This window comes from Meleagris gallopavo, chromosome Z (genome assembly GCF_905368555.1).
Source record: "Meleagris gallopavo chromosome Z, MGAL_WU_HG_1.1, whole genome shotgun sequence".
Taxonomy (NCBI): domain Eukaryota; kingdom Metazoa; phylum Chordata; class Aves; order Galliformes; family Phasianidae; genus Meleagris; species Meleagris gallopavo.
The window spans coordinates 54479347-54504204 of NC_139435.1; the positions used below are offsets into that span (position 1 = coordinate 54479347).

Below are 24858 nucleotides of genomic sequence, written 5' to 3' on the forward strand. Positions count from 1 at the left end.
CGTGTGTGTGCCTTACCCATGCCAGTGGGGTGCTGAGGGGCTGATGTGTGTGTCAGGGGTAGAAGAGGCATGCTTTGTGCAAGGTGGTGGGAAAGCCCTGCTGAAATTCAGGCACTCCACAAGGATAATGACTGGCAGTGGAGTCCAAACCTGGATGCGCTGGTTTGGTTTATTTCTGTGGAGAACCCTTTTGGCAACGGACCCCGGGGCGTGTGGGAGAGTTGAGCAGTCACTCACATCACACAGCTCTTGTCATTTCATGATGAGGCTTTTGGGTCTGAGCAGAAGAGAACCTACAGGGCTGAGGAGCTAACTATGCTGATTTTGACAGGTTCTGCCAAGTTTTTCTTCCTTGTTCTCTGTGCTTGCCTCAAACACTCCCTGTGCAGCTTTTCCATCATGAGCCTGCTGTGACTTCTATTAGGGGCGATGTCTTTTTTTCCTAAGCTTTAATGTCCTCCCACACCCTGAGTGCCTTCCTTAGAGAGATTTTCTTGTATTCCAGCTATGACGGACAGCTCCCTGCCTAGCCATCCAGTCTTACAGTATTTCACATCACACTTCGTGAAAAGGGATACAGTGTATTCTGACAGACTGCCCACGTGATGCCGATGCTCTCTGTACATCTCCCTGGATCACTTGCAGTCATTATTGTGCGTCAGGGACCGTTCATTTTGTCAGATTTGTTGCTGCCCGCTCCAGTTTAAAGTGCATTATGACACTCTACTCTGCAGGCAGTATTATATATGCAATGCCAGCAGTGACTGAGTGCAAAACTACCATAGCTATGTGAATTTCCATCCCATCCCATGAACAGTCTTGCCCACATGGAAACCTAAGTGTAGAAAATTCATTTGTCTAAGATTTTAGAATGCTTCACTGCTTGAGATTTTTTTTTTTTTTTAGCTATTTCAATGTGATGACTAATTTATTTAAAATGAAGTTACTGAATAAGAGTTAAAACAGCAAAATACCCACATTTTTCTTTCTCAGTCTATATCTGAAAATGAGATGCCTCTCCTTTTTTAAGGACATGATGGCCATATTTAAATGTGATTCTGAAAATCACTTTCTGTCCTTCTTTATTTAATGTGTGATTATGAATGCAAAATATGTTTCAGTAAAATTTCTACTTCTTTCATTTTCATCTAGCAGATTTGGCTAATGTCATCTCAAAATTCTCTTTCTGTTTCTTAATCTCCATCTTTCTGCAGAATAATCAGTTGGATAACAAGTATAGCAGGTAATACAGTATTTTCTGAGATTAAAAAAAATTCATAGTGTGGTTATCTAAATGTTCAGTTACACAACTGACTAAATGGATGGCAGAGACAATATATCCTCACAGGCTGGAAAACAGTACCAAATTGAGAGCAACAGCTATGTTCATAGCAAGTAAGAAGGTTGTAGTAGTAACCAAAGTGATTTATTTTTTCTCATTTGTTTTTCCTTTTACAAAAAGAATGGAGTATGGAGAGGAAAAAGATTATTAAAACCAGTTGTTTAGATCAGTGCTTCCTCTAATTATTTAAATTATTTTTAAGACTGGGGAAGGAAGCCCTGGGGATTAACATCTGTCAAACCTCTCACTACTATCAAAACAATTCTACCTCATGAGCATTGGAAAATGAAAAAATGAAAAACTTCCCTTTTTTCATTTCCTCAAAAAGATTGTGATGAAGAGACAGGGGAGACGACAACTGGAGGTATTTTGCCTTTCTTGCTATGGAAATATGGGCTTCGACAGTTTGATGTTGTATTTGGCGTGTGCTTAGCGAGACCTGGAAAGATCTGTGAAGCCTGCAGAAGGAGGTGCCAAGCACTACCAGAGGAGATTGCCACTCTGTTGTTGTTTTGCTGGATTTCAGTCCTCCTTTATACACTTCCAACACATTTCAGAGCTATTCATTAAAATGGCTTTTGTCCCTTTCACACGTCCATGGTCACAGTTTGTGTTCACATCCTGTACTCCATCATGAATGGATTGATTATTCTGAAGGTTCCAGGAAAAAGAAATATTTTTTATGCTGTTTTTACTTAATCCTAGGTGTATTCATTTACTGCTGGATGAAGCTGGTGAGATAAAACACTCTGAAAAAATATCATACCTGGAAATAATGACTTTCAAAGTCTGTTTTAAATTCTTTCCAGAAGCAATAAAAATGATTAAAAGATAAAAAATAGAGTAGACATTCAGCGTACTAATACTGGGATTTTTATTACTGTTATTACTTCTTTCATACATGCTAGGTTTTATAACATCTCTTAGTAGAGAGGGAGAGATTCAAAGTCAGGTAATACTGTGAAAACACTAGGCATGTCTTTTACAGAGCCCTTTTCCGACTTGATTTTCTCCATTTTTCTTAGCCATCATGGTGTTCCGCGTGGTTGCTTCCTACTAACATTCCCTTTGCAGCCAGAAGGGGGACTCAGGATATTAAATTTCAGTGAATGCAGTGGAAACGTACCTCGTTCTTTCAAATGAATGTCACTTTCTGATACCATCATGGCTCTTTCTTGACTTCCTCCATCAATCTTTTATGGCTTTCATTTGCATAGCTTTTATTACTACATATTTACCAACGTAGGACATATTTTGAAAAAGGAAGTACTGCAGTACTAGAACACATGACTGGAACCAGATTGCGGTCCACCAGGATGAGGGTTAGATATACCTTTTCTTTTTTTATCAGAGACCTTTTCTATGCCTGTCATGCCAGGTCTCCCACAGTTTCATCTCGTCCTCAGTGTGTAGGTAGAATCCCAAAATTAACAGGGAATATTTTGGTAATTGTGACACCCTAACACGTGGGAGTGTTGTGAGACTCAAAAGAGTCCCTGGTCTGCTGGATGGACTTTCAGACCACTATGCAGCTTGCAATGAACAGAATAAATGGGCATTCCTAAACAGAAATACTCACATTACTCCATGATGCCAGCATTAGTGAAATCAGCTGGATTTTCATTCTCCTGAAGAGAGAAAAGACAGAGGTAAAAAAAAATGTGGTAGAAGAGCCAGATGATTTGCATATATCATTTTACATTCACAGCAGACTCATCTTTTTGCTCATCATATAGAAATTAATCCTGTCTGGCACTGCACTTCTTGTGTAGTGGATAGGACCACTGCCCATGCCGCCCTTTAGGAATGGGCAGTTCAGCTAAAGGGATACACCTGCTAGTTCTGCTGCTGGGACTGCATAACAGCTTGCACTGCAATACTCTGTTTTTTCAAACCCTTTTTGTATAAAATGTTGATATTTCTTCTTGTAATATGAGTTTTTTTTCTCTGGAAAAAATCTTCTGGAAAATGTGGGCAAAAGGAATGATTGGCAACACCCTAGGGTTCAGCATAGCTGGAGAGAAAGTCATGCATTCTTCCTGTTATGTACCATTTCCAGTGAAAATCAAGAGCTTGACATGACAGCATTTTGGAGGGATAGTTTTGTCTGATTCATGAAAGACATCCTTTTCTTGAAAAGTACTAAAAGGAAGAAAAAACATGACAACACACAGGAATTGCTCAAAACACTATGAGGATGCTCTCTAAAAGAAGATTTATTTTAGATTGTTTAGTTGTACTAAGACTGTACTAAGGAACATGGTTTGATGGGGAAATACTGTTGGTAGGTGGACTGCTGGAGTTCTTTTCCAACCTTGTTGATTTGATGATTTCATGATCAGTTCTTGTTTGATGATCTGACCTTATCCTGGAGAAACAACCATTCTGTGTCAAGCAGCTGCAGCCTCCTCTAGCACATTCTGCAGTTCTCCACTCCAGGTAACTTCAGAGAGCAACATGCATGGGATGAGGCCAGAGCCTTTCTTTTAGTGCTGGATCTGCAAGAACTAGATCTGCTGTTGTGCTCCGAGTATAGCAGAATTCCTTCTATGATGTCTGGGCTGAAGGCTAAAAAAAGCCTGTGGGTTTTGTTTTTTTGTTTGTTTTGTTTTGTTTTGTTTTGTTTCCCCAAGGATTTGTCTCCAGCTTGAGATGTTGATTCTGCTGGTACAGTGAAGAGTGTGTAGATTCTGGCCTTGCAAGTCTGCTCTCCAAATCTGAGCTGAGCTCTTGATATTCCATGGTGGCATTGGCCTCCTGCAGGCAGGCTTGCAGTCGTGCTACTCATGCTCTGCAGTAATTTTATGCTAGATACTATGTATATGCAATGGAGGTGATTCACGATTGAAATCAGTATCCTGGCTGGGAATTAAAATCAGTGGAAGAATTTCATGTTGAAAAAATAATCACAAAGTGAAATTTTAACTAGAAATTTTGTGGAACAGACAGATCACAGGAGATTATGTGTGAAAATATCCGCCTCGGGAAGTTGTTGCTCACAAGGATCACAGAATTGCTTGGGCTGGAAGGCATCTTAACGATCATCATTTCCAACTACCCTTTGCTGGGCAGGTTTGCCACCCACCAGATCAGGCTGATTCATCTTATTTGTCCTCTTCTGCAGAGGCTTAAAATCACATCAGTGTCTTTCTACCCTGAACAGTGAATATATACCTACACGTATGAGTGTTAGCACATGAAGTCACTATTACTGAAGTCAGATTTCTTAAACCAATTCAGTTGAAGGAGAGAGAGCATTGCCTCTAGAAAGAGTAGTTATGATTAATTTAATCCTTAAGTTTATTGATTCAACTTGATTTGTCAAGGAAATGATTTTAACGTGTGTTTAATCATAAATCAGTTTTAAATCAGTTTAAAAGTGTTCGCACTGATGCTTTCCAATGGTTTCAATAAAATTTATTTGTGCTTTATTTAGAATCCTGCAAATTTGGATGTAGACAAAGTTTGTGCTTTATTTTTGCCCTCTTATAATGACTGTAACACATTTCTCAGTCTTCTGGGGTGTAAGTCTAGCTGTATCGAATCAATGACAAAGCATTTTATTTTCACAGGGCCTGAATTTTGCCTAATACTGTGCTGGGCCTTCAGTTGTTATCATATAGCAAATAAAGCCCTGGATACTTGCACACTTGATATAATCAATTTTCAGGCTGTGATTTTATCCAAAACTGTGACACATGAAAACCATTTGTAAGTTTTAAAGAATGGGGGAGGGAGCTTGCTTGAGCTTGCTTGATTACCATGTCTTTATTCTTTTTTACCAGCAGCCTGTCCAGAATTTATGTGGACTTACTGTCCAACTCTTTTTTATCTATACTTTGCAGTACTGTCTCTATTCTGTTAATGGAGAGCTTAGAATAGGGCAAAAGATTTGGTAAATAATGCACATTTCTTATGGTTGATATTTTTGAGTGAATTAAGAAAGTCTGCCTGTGATTGCTACGTAGATATCACTTTCATACAAAAAAAAAGCCACAATTCCTACCTGACAGTATGTACTGGTGGCATTATTATAGGGCTAGATACTTAGGCTGTTAAATAATTGCAGAAATGCATGTTTAATGCATGTCTTTTTTGCATAATCATAGAATTTAATGACATTGAGGGATTCTGACAAAAGATTATGTAAACACCAGCCAGGCTGGGGCTGATAGTTACAGGCTGAGAGCTCGAGGCTGGATTTGATGGCCCCTTTGAGATCTATTTCATGATTTGGTGCGATTGCGTGGTGATCCTTGTCCTGTGTGATCTGCTACTTAGCATTCACACAGGTTCCCTGGTATACAGTATAACTGCTTTATAGTTTATCTGGAATGTATGTTTTAAAGGCCCTGTAATTTTTCCTACACAATTTTTGAACTTTCGCCTACAGTCCAGAAACTATTCCAGCGTGGTATAAAATCTTTCTGCTCCTCCTCCTGTGACGACTGGACCGTGGCATTCTTCTGCATGCTTTGCTGATCATGTGGCTATGGATTTTTTGGAGGTTGACCTTTAAAAACATGTCTAATCTTGTATAATAATTTAACCAGGAGAGATGCTTCTAAGTAGATCTTTTTAAGATCTTTTTCTTTCAAGGTACCCAGCAATATTTATTCTTACAATTTTTATTTTTTATTTTTTTTTACTTTTCATTTCTCTGAGGATCACCTACCCATTTTTAAACAGGCATGGTGCAAATGTTTACGTTTCACTGTAATTTCCTTCTCTATTTTGCCAGGGCTACGGAACAGAACTGCGGGGTTCAGTATCTGTTGGAAATAAATTGCATCTTAGAGTATACAACGAGCTCTTTGCCTACTGTGTGAGCGCATCCTGCTGAGCTCCACATTCAGATTTTTTTGAGCTGACAGTCTATGTAAAATGCTCAAGTATATCCAGATTCTCAGTTACTAAAATAACTCGAAGGGCTGTGAGGCTGTACTTCAGGGCTGTAAACTGTACTTTGTTAAAAAACAAAGGTTTTGCTAACAGATGTTCCCAATAGGTGGCCACCTCAGTGATCTGAAAGGGCCAGGTGAGTTCCTCCTCCATCTAGAATGGTTTGGCACACGCTCTGCTCCATGTGTGACAAGCACCTGATGAGAACAACTACTAAAACCTTTACTGAGCCAATTCTGTCTAAGTGCGAGTGGAGACAGGCTCCACATGCTTCTGTGGGCCTCTGTCCTGTCATAGTCAGTGCTGAACACCCACATAAATCCCACTAATGGATTATTGCTAGGAGACTTGACCACTAAGGATTTGAAGGAGAGGAAGGGAAGTTTGAAAGTGTCAAAGGTCTTTACACTTTTCCAGTTATTCTTGTTTCCTTCAAATTAATTTCTACTTTTTAGTTTTGATTTTGTTCATGCCAAAGAAGCAATCAGACCTTAGGTTTGTGAGCACCCCAGGTTTGTTGGAACAGTTTGTAAGGAAAACAAGGTTGGAGAGATCCTGAGAGGACTGGGAGGCAGCCAAGACTAAGGGAGATAGAATCAAGAGCTATTAAACACAAGGTAGTGCATAAGATATGAAAAGCTTATAGAAATCTGCACACAAGACTGTATTTTCATAGAATCGAAGAATGGCCCGGGTTGAAAAGTACCACAGTGATTATCTAGTTTCAACCCCCCTGCTATGTGCAGGGTCACCAACCATCAGACCAGCCTGCCCAGAGCCACATCCAGCCTGGCCTTGAATGCCCTTGGTTGTCACCAGCCTCTGCATGAAAAACTCCCTCCTAATAGCTAACCTAAATCTCCTTAGTTTAAAACCATTACCCATTGTCTTATCACTATCAACCCATGTAAATAGTCATTTCCCTTCCTGCTTATACACTCCCTTCAAGTAGTGGAAAGCCACAATGAGGTCTCCCTGGAGCCTTCTCTTCTCCAAGCTAAACAATCCCAGTTCCCTCAACCTTTCCTCATAGGAGAAGTGCTCCAGCCCTCTGATCATCTTAGTGGCCCTCCTCTGGACCCGCTCCAAGAGTTCCATGTGCCCCAGGCCTGGACACAGTACTCCAGATGAGTACTAAGCCCACATGAGTTTTCTGAAGGTGACAATTACAGGAGTGTGCCAGAGAACAGGAAATGTCAAAGGGAAAGGAGGAGATGGCTGCAGACTTCAGAGCCCTTGGCTAGACGGGCTAAAATTCTAAGAAACTCATCAAAAAAGTATAAATTCTACCTAAATAAATAAATAAATAAAGGGGGAAGGGAGTTACCAAGAAATAGATTTTCATTAGTAATCCACTATTACGGAGAGGAATGAAGTATGAAATGATACCAAAGTGCGATTAACTTGGAATGTTCTTATGTTGCACCTCTTTCCTTCTTGATTTCTTTTTTTTCTTCCCATTTGTGCTCACTCTTCCTAACATGATATTGATACACACTAGGGTGTCTAAACATGTACCACAGTTGAGACTCCAACTTCAAATGTTGCACTCTCCTGAGCTCACTGATCTGGTGAGACTTCCAGGTTTTGTTGTGAGCCGTACTTATGACCCAGTACTACTAACAATGCAGTCATAGCCTTTACTTTCCAGTGGTTGTCTCAGCTGTACTAGTCTCTCTTTGGTGACATATTGAATGTCTTTTTTCAAGCAACGATGGAGATTAGTGATTAAAATACTTACACTTGAGAAAAAAGAAGAGAAAGAGAAATATGTATGATGCAGCAGGCCACCCTTCCTCCCCTTGTTGGACTTCAAGGCATGCAACTTGAGACAAACTTTTATAAAACGCAGTCCTGTAATTCAGTTCCTAAACCAAAAGCAGCCTCATTTAAAAAATAAAAATAAAAAAGCACTTGCAAATCCACTTGAAATCTGTGGGATTTATGCCTGGGTAGCATTTCTGTGCATTGAATTGCTTTCTTTTTAGTGCTCAAATAAAGATTCTGGAGTCTACCTTCATGCACTTAGGTATGTAAAATATGGACCTGCAGATTTTTATATTGACTTTATAAGCAGTTGTCCCTAAATTGCTTATTGGATATCAAATATATTTATTTTACGCTGTCCTCACATTTTCAGTCTGTATGATCAGATTTTTGTATTGACAGTGCCTAACAAGATCATCAAAGTTTATTAGGGATGCAGCCAGTTGGAGTCAGCCGCAGCACAGTGAAGCAGAGGAGTGAGTATTTAATGTAATCAGGCTGTGTGTTCCTGCAGACATGATCATCAGTAAATAAATTAAGCGTTGACTTTTAAATTGTAATCCTTAGGTTAGATGCTTCCTCACACCCAGCTTCTCATGTGTAACTTGTATTTTGCTGTCTGTGGATTCAGTACCCTGTCTCTAAGGAGGTCTAAGCTCAGAAACTGATATCTTGAGTGACTGTAAGGGGCTGGACAGCCTAGCATTATCTTGTTACGCTGAATAAATGTACGCTCTCAGCCTTTCCCTCAAGGACATGATCCTTCTCTGGGCATGCCCATTTTTCACTACCATCCTTTTTCTGGCTGCAGTGAATGTGCTTTTTACTTGTACAATGAAGGGAAGTAGAGAGACCTTGTCCATTTGCACAGTGCTTTTTCTTTATGCCCATTTTGAGTATCCTGTTAAAACGTTACCTTCCCAATGTCATGTTATCAGATGGCCATGACATTCTCCTAGGAACGATTTACTGGGCTTCTGTCAGAGACAAGAACAAAAAAAAAGATCAACAAAAGCTCCGAGAATAGCTTCAGTGCTTGGGATAAATATGACTTAATTCTGTGTGAAATGTACTTGAAAGCATCTCATCCAGAATAAACCAGTACTTTAGTGGAACAATTTTGAATTTGTTGGGTGCACCATTCCTTTGAAAGGATGGAATGAGACTTCAGAACTGTCCTGTTTAAATCTATCAGGCTCAATAGAATCACAGAATCATTAGCATTGAAGAAGAACTCTAGGGTCACTATATCCAACCCATGACCACCATGCTCACTAACCACATCCTTCAGTGCCACATCCACACGGTTCTTGAATACTTCCAGAAATGGTGACTCCACCACACCGCTGTGGTGTGTGGCCATCGCACTGCCGCTCTTTCCGAGAAGAAATGTTTCCTAAAATCCAACCTGAACTCCATCTGATACTACCTGAGGCCATTCTCTCTCTTCCTATCTTCCTGTTACCTGGGAGAAGATGCTGACTTCCACCTTGATACAACTTCCTTTTAGGCAGCTGTAGAGAGCAATAAGATCTCCCCTGAGCTCCTCTTCTAATACTTTAGACTCAAATGATCCACAGCTGGAGATGAGCAATTCCCAGTCAGAGTAGACAGAGTTGTGGTTGGCCTTGTGATTATCTTTTGAAAGTAGTTACTCTGATTTACCGTGTCATTTACTGGTTCATTTCCTGGTCCAGTGTTCCAAGAACATAGCTGTAGTGCTTTATGCCTATGTTTTGATCTGTTTCTTAACTTGGTACTAGCCATTCATATGGTGTTCCGACTTTATAATAGCTAACATTTCTGCAAAAAAAAAAAAAAAAAAAAGTCCATTTTAGCATCACCAGGAATAATGAGTTTCTGTGTATTTATGTATTGCATGTAGTGCTCAAGGAAAACATTATTTTTGCATTTTTCCTTTAGCTCTTCTGTGCAGACATAAGTATTCAAATCATGCCAAGACCCAGAAGCTGAAACGTATCTGGACATATTTTTGAAACAGAGTTCAGAACTGAAAAAATTCTGTTTAAGCAGCTAAATGATTTGTTTGATTTTCCTTTCTCTTAGCTCATATCCAGTTACTCTAGCAACTGAATAGCCACCCTGGTGGGAGATTATCTATCATTCCCCACAGTGTTTTATCGTACATATAATCTGCACAGACACTCAGTATGCTGGAATGAAATAGCCAGATTTTGAAAAGTGTACGGAATCCAAATGTTGCCTGAAAGAACAATAAGGAGATTAAAAACAAAAGAAAACAACAAAACATTTTGTTTTCTTCTACTCGTCCAAGCAGGAGCAGTGTATATTTTAAAGCATAGCTTTAACAAGAGGCTTTTACAAGAGGATTTAGAAAATCTGGTCTGCTTATGATAAGCCTGAGCTTGATTACAATCTCATATGCAAGGAGAGAAGGCTTTTTGGAAATAATATAATTTGTCTTGCATTACTGACCTGTCGTGAGCACTGTGCTAGTAAAAAAGCAAATCTGAATCCAAGGGAATGGGTGTTATTCTTGTGGCTTCTATTACCACTCACCAAACTGTTGGTCACAATTTTGCATGGCAAATTGTGCACACATGCATACTGGCAAGCATGTCTAATACATTCTGGTCTTCAGATTCTTGAAAGGCTTTGTGCCTTTCTAAGTTTAAAAAAAAAAAAAAAAAAAAAAGTACCTCATGGAATTTCAGCTGAAAGCATGTAGTGGTGTGATAATATTTTGCAGGTTTCCTGTTTAATTTGTTCAATGTGTTGAGCTTCCACACAGATTAACTACACAATCAGACACTGAGGATGAGGAGATTGCTGTGCTTTGCCAAACTCACTAAAGTCCAGAGAGCAGAAGTTATCTCTAGCCAGCGTGTCTTTTGCAGGGTGAATATGGAAAAGTGTGTTCCTTATCTGCAGTGATATAATGCAGGCTAGTAGATAGACATTTCTGAGTAGGAAAAAAAAAAAAAGAAAAGAAAAGCTAAAAATGACAGGCATTCAAGCCACCAAAACAGGCAGAGATCTAGAACTGGCTGGCTTTAGCCTGTCATGCCCTCCCAACAGCACCAGATCTTGCCAATGGGAGTGCCAGTTTGGTAGGGCTTGTCACAGTGAGAACCCCTGTCTGGCTGCTATCACCCCAATGCTTTCCTAGAAACCCTATCCCATCTGGGAAGTGCGTGGAAGGTTGCAGGAAGCGTGAAAGGCATGGGGTTGTGCTCGGGAGCCTTTCTGTATGTCTGATTGACTCATAGACATGAGGTCCCCCTCGGGTTCCAGCACATTTTCAGCACAAGCAGTACATACAGTGGATCCTGCCACACCTTTCATTCAAGCAGTGCCAATTTCAGGGTGAGAGTTTCCAGTGTCCCTCTTCAGGATCTGTTTATTTTCTTTACTCTCTGGCCCTTGTCATTCATGATTGATGGCACGTGGGAGACTTCTGCAGGCCGCAGTACTGCAGTGACTTTCAATGGCACTGTCCAAAACTCACTCTGCAGTAAATGCTACAAGTCCCTTTTTGATATGGAGAATTATTTTGACCAAGCCACTCTGTCCCAGATGGCGTCTTATCTTCCATGCATGTGCAGGAGACTCAGAAGGCATTTTCCTTGCCCCTTCTGCGTATCTCCTCCCAGCCTCACCCAGAACACAAGGCTTGGTGGTTGATGGAGCTGTGCCCCATGACAGGCGGCGAGATGGGGTGGAGAGGAGCCCAGCTGGCAGGAAACAGGCTCAGGAACAGAGGGGGAAGGGATAGGGAGTTGAGGAGGGAGCTGCCTGTTGAAGTATCTGGTTGTCACCATAAATATTCTTGCCTCCATTGCAGTTGTTTTTGTCCCTCAGACAAGGTCCTGTCTTACCAAATCCAGAGAAGCTGGTACAGGCTGTGACAAAAATCAACTACCTCTTGCGAACCATGGCTGATTTCAATCCAAACACACAATGCTGTAGTTTTATCAGTACAAGCTGTCTTGTATGCCTGGCAGGTCTGATTAGCTTTTGTAAAACTGCAGCTGAAAGGAAACAAACATAGTGTAAGTGAAAAGGAGTGGGGGGGAGAAAAAAAACGCCAGACTTTTCTGTCATGTCTGGTGTCAAGCTTTTACTGCTTTCCCTGGAGAACTGCATGCTTGGACAGCGAGTTACTGTGAATTAGTGAGGGTCACTGCCATTGATTAAATCCTCTTTTATGTTTCCTGGTAACTCCTGAATTATGGCAAGAGTTGAGCACATTAATTTAACACTTTTTTTTTCATTGACAGTTCTTAAGGAGAAAAAGAAATCTGCAAGTCATTTTGTGCAGATAATATTGAATTAAAATAAAAATCAGGAACAAAATTTCTCTTTTATTCCCTGTTTTATCTTGCTAGGTTGACAGGAAAATCAATAACCAGCCAAAGCCTTTAGCACAAAAAAATTTGAGCCTTGCAATCGTGGTTATCCTCTTTATTTATATAGATATGTAATATAGGTATATAAGTGAAATATATTCAGATAAGGAATATTACTCTTTATTTCATACCTCGTTTTCTCCTATAGCGACAAAGGACTATAACCTTAACTGTTAAATAAATGAAGCTATCAGTGCAAATCTCAGTTGAAAAGGTGTTAATTAATGCTACTATTATTTTTGTTGGAAAATTTGAAAATAGGTATTTTTCAAAACTCTTCCTCTCTTTTGGGTAAATATCTGAATATTTTCACATGCGCATGTGTAGATGTTTGTGGATGTACTCACACATGCATAGGTACACTCACTCACAAAAGTATACATATTTAAGCATACTGCTGTCCAAATGCCATGTGGGCATTGTTAATTCAGGAAGCAAAAATTGTTTAGGTGGAATTTTGGGAATGTTTTAGAATTTCCAAAATTGTCCAAGAAATTCTCTGTGGGAATGGAAATCAACATACAAGATCCTCACTCCATCACTCACTTAGCCTGTTGCAGTGCCTGAGATGCTCTGTCCCTGCCCTGGGCCATGTGCCTGTCCCTTGTATCTTCTATTCTGGTGGCTTGACAGCTACACTTCAGTGGCTCTGTTGCTGTGGGCCCCATTTCCCCATTCACCGCTCTTCAGGCCACTCTGCTGTGGGCTCAGTGTTCAAGGAAATCAGATTTCCCCTGGCTTCCCTGGGCTGTCCTGCGCTGAGATCGGAAAGTTTGCCTTGCACGCAGGACAGACAAAACTGCTGTCTGTAGCAGACAAACACACAGTGAGCATGCACACTGCATCATTTCATACGCATCTCTCAGAATTAAGGCTGTGACGATGCTGCTCAATACTTGACTAATTGGAATAATAATTAAGGGCAGTTGACGTCAGCAAGTCTCCATGATTACACAGAGCCATAAACATCAAAACATAATCAAGCCTGTTCCTGGGTATTAAACATTTTCTTATACAAGACCATACAGGAGACCTGTTGGCATCATGCTGGGAGCTGCTCATCTGCATGTTGTGGAGAATCATGTGGCCATAGTGGCCATTCATTTTCTCAGAAAATATTGCAGCTGTTTAAAAATCAAAGAACAGTACTACTCTTTGATACAGGTGCTGCATTGTAATACCAGCTCCCTGAAGGTACAGGCTAACAACTGCACACAGCTGAGCTGAAGTAGACTTACATACTATCACCCATTAGCTGACCATCGATAGCTTCCCGTAAAAGCAATTGCATGGTGAAGGTGTTGTCTTGAGCCTCAGGGGAAATAAGTGGTTTACTTTGCTACAGGAGCTTGGTGAAGGCTGCTTTGCAGCTAGTGTGTGAGGCCAAATGAAGAGTTGTGATTCCCAGAGGCAGTACATCTTCATGTGAAGCCTGTGCTCAAAGACCAGTACTGGTTGCAGAGTATTAGAGGTCTCTAATTTAACAAGTCCTAAATGGTTTGAGATGTACCTACATGAGAAACACTTGTAACAACATCGTTTATAACTGAGATGCATCAGCTGGAGCCCATCAGCATTTGGGAGCTGTTGGCTGAGTGTTTTCAATGCAGTGTCCCCTTCTGGGTCCAAAATATCCTTAATTGATATTGATTCTCTTGATGGGCTTCCAAGACCATTGACTCTTGCCTCAGGGAAAGGATATAGCCAAGATGAGGTTTGAGCTAGGTGTATAATGTGGGTTATAATGTTTGGCTGCAGCAGGAGCCTTTCCCTCTCAGGGAAGCTGTTGAGCTTGTATTTATGCTTTTAGTTCTCTGTCACTTAAGTTGCACCTGGAGCCTTTGGATAGCCACTGACTCATAGCAGTCAAAATTAATAACACATCAAGAGGCCCTCTCTCTGTGTTACCTACCAAGTCTGCATGGCATAGTGTGTGTCTATGTTAGGCGCACACAATCAGTTAAGTGTCGTAAGTGCTTCATACCATATTCAGAAGCAACACTTTAGCTCTCTGTCAGAACACATATGGCCTGCAGGATTGTCATGTAGGACTCGTGTAAGAATAAACAAGAGTGTCATTAGATGCATCCTTCTCCTTTTACTTCAATATGTATAATGCACAAATTACCCTTATTTGTCATATTTTGGTGCAGAAGCATTTCTTATCTGGTTGAGGTTTTGCTGTCTGTGGCTTGCCTGTATCTGCTGTGGTTAATTTAACACTGTTTTCCTTTTTGAGAACGGCCTAATCACCATCTCATTCTTTTATTTCTTTAGCAGTGCCTCCCAAATTGAAGGAAATGAAAAACCAAGAGGTTGCTGTGGGTCAGAAGCTAGTTCTAAGGTGTGAAACCACTTCAGAGTATCCTGCGCTCAGATTCAAATGGTTAAAGAACGGGAAGGAAATAACAAAAAAAAACAGACCCGAAAATGTCAAGATCCCAAAAAAACAAAAGTAAGTACAGAGACACATCTTGCCATTGGGGCTGGGAGGGATGGGGAAAAGGCTGTCCAAAAGAAAGCAAGCACTGAAAGTATTAACTGCAGTATCATAAAGCTAAAGTCTATGAGCTACAGAAGGAACTTTAAGGAAGCAGACGCTGACATCATGTTTTTTGAATGTATGGACAAAGTGGTAGTGCGGTATAAATATTTCATAAATAATTTTTCCTTTCCAATGCATGTTTCTGTTCTGATAGCCAAAGGCTATCTTTTTAACCAGCAAGCCTTGGAGACAGGCCATTTTTAAACTACCAATGAGAATAGAAATACCTTATGTTTGTTGTCTAAAGTCCAAGAACATTTAAAGTCATCAAAGCAGCGTAGATTTGAAAATATTTTTTAAATTTGGTTTGCAAGCAGTATAGTTCTGAAGAAGAACTGAATACTTTCTGCAGTGGCACCAAGTGTGATATTCAAGCCTGCAGCAGTCCTTTATTAGGGGCATTCCAGCAATACGCAGAAAAAGCACAGGTCTAGCAGATGCCATGTGAATAGCACAGTTTGCACATCTCCTCTTGCCTGGTGGAAAGTGTCCCCAGTACATAACTGTTGACCAGTGCCAAAGGATTGATAGTGCCTTTTCTGTGCAGGGAAAGCAGAAGAAGCTACACAATGCATTTTTTGCATTGATGATGGAAAAGACTTTTGTTGTGTGGTCACTACTTTTTTGGTTATGTTTTGACTGTGGCTGCTCCTTCATCCAAAGAAGTCATGAAAATCTGTCTGAATCCAGCCCACCAACTCTCACTTCTGCTCTCAGTATAGAGGAGTGCAGTTTGCTGGAGTGGTTTTTGCCTTCTCTTCATATGAGGATTTGGTCTAGGCTCTACAATAGATCTTTTCCTCCTGGATGTTAAGTGCCCCCATATTTCCAAAAATGGATGACCAAATCTCATCTTGCTAGGCAAAATGGCATCCAAAATCAAAGAGGCACCAGACCTTCCAGACTTGTTCAGGCTGCAAACCAGATGCCCTGACTTCCCCCGTGGTTTCTTATGCTCCAGCAAAGGGTTGATGAAATACGGAGGGGTCCAGAGCAGCATCACTGCAGCCCATGTGCTATAGTAGTGCAGACAGCAAAAAGAAACTGGTGATGTCTCTTTCCAGCATTTGTCAAATGGAACCGTTCCAGGTGGCAGGTAGCCTGGCAAACTGTCTGAACCCATTTGCCATATGTTTTTGTCAGAGTTGTGTTGTCATTCCAGTTTGTACAGAAAATGTTCAGGTCAGAGCCTGGTCCTCAGGAGAGTGCTGTCTGTGAGGGGCAAAGTGTTTTTCCTTCTGTTACATTTTGGCTAATGTTTATCGATAAAACTCACTGTATCTGGGATTTTACCTCCTGGGGCTTTGTCAGGTAGGCACCATTGGATCAGTAAATATCTTGGCTTCCACCAGGTACTGGGCGATGGTGGAATCAGCACTAAATGGTTTTTAAACCCATAGGCCTTCTAGAATGATCCCAGCATCTCTCAGAGTTTTGTGAAAAAGAGAGAGGGGGGGGGGGATAGGGGGAAAGAAAGGAGTTTGGCAGAAGGGACACTAGCTAACAGCCACTTATTAGAGCATGCACATGGAACACTGAAGTCTATTTTTCAGGTTTATATGTGAAAACACATTTAAAATTCCCTAAAAGATATGCAGCACACAGAAAACAAAAAAAAAAAAAGAAAAAAAGAAAAAGTTGCTTCCTGGAAAGTGGAGATCTGATTTCCTTGTCCTTCACTGTAAGTGGGCAGAGTGCAGACTTAGATTTCACACATGTGCTACCCCAGCCAAGGATATTACTCATCCTTAGAATTTCTGTCTTCATTTTGTGTTTTAAAAAAGAAATTTCAGCATGGAACACAGAAGCTTTTTTGCTCACAGATGTGAAAATCACTAGATGTAGAATGCGAAAAGGGAGAAGACAAAGGTTGCCTTTGAAAATTTTGCTTTTGCTGATATCTGAAGGATTTTCCTTATATTTTTGCTTTTAGATTTTAGCTTGGGGACGTACCAGTATTTTGCCTTTTTTTTTTTTTTTTTTTTTTTTTTTTGCTGTTGTGTGTTCTTCCAGCATAGAGTGGGTGTAAACAGCTTTAGTGGAGATAGATCTGTAGAGAAAAAGTGGGACAGGTACATGCTCTAAATTTAGAGGAAAAGGAAAGAGGAGGCGATAAAAAATGAATGTATAAGAGGATGTACACATTATAGTAAACAAACACACATTAAAAAAATCCTGTTCCAAATGAAAAAAAAAAACAACAACAACAAAAAAAAACAGGAATATCATTGATCAAAGTGGAGTTTTTTCCCATTTTTTCTATATATTTATTTTTCCTGACAACACATTGATAAACGTTTGTCATGTACCTGTGCTGTACTATTATGCATGTACCACACTGTTACAACAGGTATTTTAATGTGAATTCTTTTCTACTTTGAAGTGTGGGAAAATCATCAATGAAGGCTGGAGTAGTAATGGAGCTACCTGGGGTTAACGTCCACTTTAGAGGTCAAATGTCTACATAAAAAATAGGGTATATTCTGCAGCACTGTTGTTAGCACACAGGATAAAACAGTTTTGACTCCTTCAATCCAAACATTTGAGAATAATATTTTATATATATTATGAAAACTTTCCTGATTTTTATGTAGTTTCTGAGAAACAGAAGTGATTTCTTGTATTTCCATGGTTTACAAAAAATCAGCTTTGTGCCATCATTGTGTAGTGGTAAAACAAAACTTGTTCATTGTGGGGAGCAAATAAATGTGTTTGAGCACTGGATATTTAGCATGAGATTTTTTTAACAAACTGAAAAAATTTCTAGCAGAATTATGAAGTTCATAGTTTAGAAACAGAAAATGGAGACCTTAGCTTCAGGCCTGGAGCAGGCATGGAAAATACAGTACTGCAGCTTGGTATTTTTAGGTACATTTGCCCAGGGTGAGGGCTGCTGCTTCACAAAATCTGCAGAAATTGAGCAGATGCTGACTTCATTTTCCTACATTTTTGAGAGTTTGGAAGACTCTTCAACAGTGCAGGTTTCCTCAAGGCTTATCTTTCTGAAGACTGGCCTTTCACATAAAATGAGCTCCAGGGATCACTCCACTGAGCTCACTAGGATGATTCTAGGGTGGTTGATTCAGAAGATTCAGGATCAAACATGTAGTGACGTTTCAGTGCAGTAGGTGAATCACACTAAATGTGTGTGCCCCTTCTTGTTCCACTGGAAAGTCCAGAGAAACTAAGAATTTAAAATTTGGTGAAAGGTACTTAAATATTCAGTTTCTACCCTAAATTTGTAACGGAGTAACAGTGTACAGCCAGTGAGTTTCTGCTGCTCTTATGACTGCTTGTGATTCAATATGCCATGTTCTATTGATGGATTTGTACAAGCTAAAGCTATTTCTTTATGTCAGTGTAGACATAGTAAAATCTAAGCACCAGCCAAGGCCTTTTCACTTGCTGTTTAAGCATTCCTGCTCATCTGCTTTTACTGATAATGTTTCATTTTCTTTCTCTGCATTTCAAACCCACGTGAAGACCTCACAGTTTTGTGTTGGGTAGTATCCTGTACAGAGTCAGGGTCTCTTCATTACATAAATTACAGGATTTGGGGGCAGGAGCTGATGGTTTTGGATAGAGCAGTGCATGAGAAAACTTTATGTACAAGTGCCCTGTATCTTGGGTTTCATCCAAGCTTAGCCTGGATATTTGTTCGCAGACAGGCAATTCTGGATGATAGATGGAGCCTGGAAGCAAAATGAATTCAAGCAGTTAGATAAGGTGGGCTGAGACTGTATTCTGCAGTGCATTTTTTCTCTTTCATGTATGAATATAAGATCAGTAGTGCCATAGTACTGATGGACTAAAGATGTAGCAGAGCAAACTGTGGAGGGAGAGGCATTTTTTGGTGTAGCATGGTATAGACTGAAAACAGAACAAGCATTTAGGTATAAAATCCCTTATCAATTACTTTGAGTACTGCTGGAGCACCATATTGCTGTAAAGGGCTGTTTCCTTTACAGCCACTTATGAGTCATCTTCTGCTCTTACTGTTTTGAGTTCTGTCGTAATATGTCTTGATAATATCATTACAGCTATAAATATTCGTTTGATTTCTTGTTCTTCAAGAATTTTTCAATGAAAGGACAAAATTTGGATTGTTAGAAGTAGATTTTTAAGCCATATGGTTGTTTTACGTATTTTAATATCATCCTAAAGTTATAAAAAGAAACCTCACTTCCTTAACTTTCTCCGTAGGTGTCATGTAAAACGAAGAGAATTAAAAAAATGTGTAGGGTAAACAGAGTTACTGCTTCTAAAAGCCAAGAGTGCCATGAAGGATGTTTGCATCAATATTACTTACTGTTATAGAGAGGAAAAGAGACTGCAGCAGACATGCAGTGAGAGCCCAAATAAAAGTGATATTGCTGCAGCTGTGCTTCCTTATCAAACTGAGCTCCCTAAAGAGTGGAGTCTGCTTATGTTTTCTTTTGAAATACCCTGAAGCTACAGCCTGCTCTCCTTGTAGACAAATGTCTGCTAGAGTAGCTGAAAGATAACCTGTGGGATATAGGAAATATCACATGTCCATGCAAGCTGTTAGATGGTATAGACTACTTCCAGGACACGTCTTCAACAGTCTGTTGGAAGGGGAGGTGTGTGAATAGGTGGCAGGAAGTTAAATAGCAGGCTGTTTTTACTGTGTGCTAAGTGTAGATGTTAGATGCAAAATTCCATCCAAAGAGACACTAGCTTCTGTCAGTGTCTTTTCCACTTGCGCTCACTCGCTCCTTGTTGCCACCAGCTGGAGTCTTCTCTTACATGCTATCTGAAATGCCGTGAGTTATACAGCCCAGTAAATTAATTCAATATTGTGAACCTGAGAAAGGTCTCCAAATTGTCAACTATTCAGTTGTTTATCTTTGAAGCAAACCTTAGCAAACTGATAATCCTAGGTTGACTGCTGCCTCTTCTTGGAAGGCTAGTAGCCTCAGGAAAGTAGCCTTTTTTTCATGGCATGACAGGAAATGCTTGTGATGTCGGTTTCAAGTAGAGTTGGGGATTCCTGCTGGCACAGTGGTCACATCCCATGAGGGCTATGGTGCTTACTCCTCAATGTTTGGACATTTGCATAGAGGCAGGAAAGGCTGAGCTGCCTATAAGGAACAGATGGGATGGTTGACTGTAATGAAGGGAGAGATGGGTCAGAAGGGCACACTGGAAGCAGCGCTGAGTATTTTGGTTGCTCCAGACGCACTGCTGCTACGAAGACTAATCTTTGGTGTGGACCGAGCCCTGCTCAGTGGTTCCCAGAAGGGGTAACCAGCTGTAAAGTCTAAATGAAGAGTCAGAAAATGTGGCTGTGCTGAAGCAAAGAAGCTCCCCAGACACTGCTTAGCTCAGCACCTGTTGGTGTGACTAAGAGATTTTAGACTGAAGAACCTCTGCCCCTTGGGGGGTAGTCCTTAGTGTTAGGATAGGCTAACATAGGTAAGCCTGTGTTCATGCACTCCACTAAGCAACTATTCTGTGGATAAATGAAGGGGCCTTACTATAGGCAAAAACTTCCACAAAGCGCTTATTTTAAACAGAAACTAGAAACAGTGGTAATTTGTATATTTTCCCCAAGCTAGTCATTCTCTGCAGTCTTGGTAATGGGATTATTGACATCACATGAGTTGGGGACCCCTTGAATGACACCAGAACATGTTCTTACCAAATTAATGAGCAGGCAGGAGTTCTGCATTTTGAAATCTAATCTCAAAACCTTGGAGACTGATTAAATTACATCTCTGAGCCAGGAACAAAATGTAGCTTCATGCAAATTGTGCTCCTGCCCATAATTTTTTGTTAGTGCTGGAGAATGATTTACTATTGGGGTTTCAGAGGTTGTTGAAGAGAATGGTGTGTCCTAATCTCATGATTATTTAGTCAAATGTTGGAAGCTGCAATCCTTACCCAGAACTCTGCTACTGGCAGTGTGAACCTGTAGAAAAGGGTAATTTATTTTAAAATTACACCCATCTCCATAGCATCAGAATAGCCAACAATTTAGTTGAGGAAGGAAGGCTATTTTACAGAGATTTCCTTTAAGAACAGAGCCTCCTCTCAAGCAGAAAAGCATAAATAAGCATCTTTAATTGAGTTTATTAATATGCCTGTTTTCCAGCATCTTGTAGAAGAGACATTTTTTTTACCATCTTCCTTTCTTTCAAACCTGGTTAGTATTAATCTATCAGAGTATAAGAATGAAAAACAAGAATCCGTTGAGGGTAAAAGTGCATTAGTTGATGCAGTGACTGTTACTCCAATAGAGGACACTTACATACTTTTTGTCATTTCACAGGAAATACTCTGAGCTTCATATTTATAGAGCCACGTTGGCTGACGCTGGGGAATACGCATGCAGAGTGAGCAGCAAACTAGGGAACGACAGTACTAAAGCCAGTGTCATCATCACAGACACCAATGGTAAGGCTTGGCTCTTTATTTTGCTATTGTATTTAGAAAGACCTTGACTTTTCTCTTGTTACGGTAAAAGAGTTCCAAGGAAGAGGAAGACGTGCAAGTAAATGGAAGCAGAAATGCTGAAATCTATTAGTTGTGCTGAGAAAATGAAGCAGAGCTGACTTGGCTCCTCTATGATTGAGATGCTTGACTTTCCTTACTTGGTCAAATAGGATGTCTCTTGTGGATCTCCTGTGGCTCTTTCTGTGATAGACTTCCCAACATGAAGTTGAAATCACAGTCTAAATAGATGAGATAAGAAGATAACGAAGGAAAGGAAATATTTTAATTCTTGTGGTATATATGAATAGCAGAGTCATGAAAGTCCTCTAAGGGAGATTTCATTTATCATAAACAAGTCTCAATCTCACTTCTAAAACAGAGCTCCCCTTTTTCTCTTCCATTTGCATGATTTTGGTTGCCACAAGTTTTCCTTTCACTGATTTTGATAGCTTTAGTTTTTTTTCATGATTTCTACCATAGTAAAGACAAAGGCATATTATTCAAAGGTAGAATGTATTTTAAGGCACCTTCATGTGCTGCATTTTAAACTTTTTTTCAGGGGGAACAGAGATTCTTAGTTATCTGAACAATTTTAAATTATTATAGATTTGTTAATTGTTTTTGCAGAGCTCCTTCACTTCATTTCACTGATAGTAAGTTCTGAATGCTCCTTGCAGGATTTAAGAAGTGTTTTCTTGTACATAAATGTTTTAACAGTACTGTTTCTCGTTGCACGTGCATTGAAGGTGTTGGTTCAGCTGGAACGTTCTTTCTAAACTGTGGCATTATCTAATGTAGTTCTGATAATTCAAACTCTTGTATCTAGCTAATGGTGAAGTATCAAACAAACATACTGTCATTAGCAAAGGAAGCATATATTATGTGTATACATAAGATGAGTTTGAAGATGGTGTTGCAACGGAAATTAAACAGTGGTGATTTTTCTGTTCCACATTGTGCCCGGAAGTAGGATATAGGCATTTCAATAAATAGGAAAACAAATGTAAACCTTTGCCAGTGGGATTTGTCTTTGGATATCTGCTGTTTTGTGGTCACTGCTTGTGTGATTGCTTGACTGTATTCACATTGTATACTTGCTGTTCTAATTCATTAACTGAAGAATCCCAAGTGCTAAGATTTTACATGAGCTGTCTGGTATTATAGTCATGATCAGATGTCAGGAGACTCATATAAAAGATCAAGTGTTATTTACTGGAATGTTATTAGGAGCAAAAATGTGTAGGTGTTTCTGTGCAGCTTAGTAAATGCTCTTGGTTTCCGTGAGCACAATTTTTGATTGCTCACTAACTGCTTACATGGAAAGCTCCTATACTGTTTCTAAGGAACTGGAGTTTCCAAAACTCAGCTGTAGGCACTGTGCCTGGGCAATGATACAAATAAATGCAAAAAATGTGTGGGCATCCTCCACTACTTCCTCAAAGAAGGATTGGTGACCTATATGGGGAACACATAGGGAGGATTTAATTCCTATTTTGTGACGTGAATTTTTGAACTTCCCTTTGGGCTGTCCTGAGTGACAGCAAAACACTTCTACTGCAGAGAATCAGGAGCCTGGATTTGAAAGAGAACATTTGCAGGCAAACTTTTCAATGTAAATTTGTAACTGATATGTTAGAATTTGTCTAATCTTGTTGTGAAACATAAGTTGTTTAAAACACCATCATGCATGCAAACAGGGAAAAATTGGATCCAACCTAAACGTAGCAGCTGGCTCTTTTCAGTGAAGATCTGAAATGGAAACTCAGTGATATCTGAACTGAAACATCTCAGTGACATTTGATAACCTAGAATCAGGCATGGCAGCCTTCATTGGATGATTAAATCAATCATGCATATTTGGTTGCCACGCATACATTTGAGCCCCTTTGCTTACTGTTTCTTATAAATTACCAGTAAAATAGTTCCTATTTTTTCTCCTAAGCTTAGTATTTTCCACCTGGACTTAAGGAACAGCATGGGCAACATCTAGTGACTTAAGAGCAATGGATCCCTAAGGCCTCAGAGGACAACATCTGCTTTCCAAACAGGGACAGACCCCCTGCACTGTTGACCTCCTCACCCCTTCTTCTACCACATTCCATGACCTCTTCCCCTTGCTGGCTTAATGACTGATTTGGGATCCAAACTTGGTAATGAGCCCTGAAGGATAGTCATTATTCAGGTCCCATATATGTGTGGTCCTGTTCTGTTTATGGAGGGAGAATGAAAGAAGGGAATCAACCTAAAAAAAGAAAGAGGCTCTTATTTATTTCCTGCCAGTGGGCTTTTAAGAGAAGACTTTGGGGTCCTGGACAACACAGGAGCAGCTGTAGAAAACTATAATGTGGACACCTGAGAAGGGTGAACCTCTTCAGGGTAGAGAGAATGGTTGTTGGTCATCTGTGTGAACCTTACCTTTAATTTGGCACATCATGTACACTCTTGGCACCTGCATGCTCACCTGGCCATGCTTGTGAAGTTGCCCTGCTGTCCATGAACTATTAGATCCTCCTTTTCCTTTATGCTGTGTGCTTTAAGACTGAGAGTAAATAAGAGGATGATATTTCTGGAAATCAGGTTATTTTTCTTTTCACTAAGATATTATTACTTTTCAATGTAAAAATCCTGGGGTTAATTCCCTACTTTTTTTTTTTTTAAAGTTTATCTATTTTGGCTGACATATTTTTTTCTGTTTTCCCACAAAAGGGAATTCTAGAGATAGATCAAAGGTCTATCTAGCATTGTGCCTCATTTCCAAAATCAACCAGAAATGAATATTAAGAAAAGTTACATGAAGAATAAGGCACAATATGTGACTTTTTTTCCCCAAAAAGAACAGGAAAAAAATACACCTTTTGCTCTAAGGCCATTCTTCTGAAAATGACCGATTTCTATTCCCTGCACCAAAGCATAGAAAAATGGGTATTTCTCAATAAATCATCATAAAAATTTCTCTCTTTTTTTTTTTTTTTCCAATGAGAAAAGCACTTTATTTTTCCTTGATCTAATTCTCAGGATTGATAACACTTTCTCACTTAAATAATGAGCAATAGCTCAAGTCTTTCTTACTGCTACTGTTATTATTATCATTGCTGTTAAATAAATCTGTCCTGCTTGTTCTTGTGCAAGTTTTCACTGTATGTGAACACACCTACAAACACTCATGCAAGATGTGCACTGTGTTTTCCTGTAACATTTCTCACATTTCTCCTTTTAAAGACATTAAGCCTCGTTTGTAGAGCCACATCTATGGATAAATAATGCAGCAAATGTAAAAATAGGTAGGCAAAATCTGTTTAGCATTCATATGAACAAGTAGTGGGAGCTTTTCTGTTCCCTTTTAAATTTCTAATGAGTATAAGTTGCCCACAGGATATGAGCTGCATTCTTAATTTCATTCACTCTTATTCATGTATGCTCCCCTAAGAAAGATTGTAATTGAGGTCAGTTAAGAG

The 24858-nt window shown here is 39.8% G+C and overlaps 1 protein-coding gene across 1 annotated transcript in view; it reads left to right on the plus strand.

The window, feature by feature from the left end:
• The window catches only part of NRG1 (neuregulin 1), a 461683-nt gene that overhangs the window by 303490 nt on the left and 133335 nt on the right, over window positions 1-24858 (plus strand). Inside the window, exons 3-4 of the mRNA XM_085213119.1 lie at window positions 14680-14857; window positions 21240-21364. Of these exons, the coding sequence (XP_085069245.1) occupies window positions 14680-14857; window positions 21240-21364 (303 nt within the window). The remainder of the gene's footprint in view (window positions 1-14679; window positions 14858-21239; window positions 21365-24858) is intronic.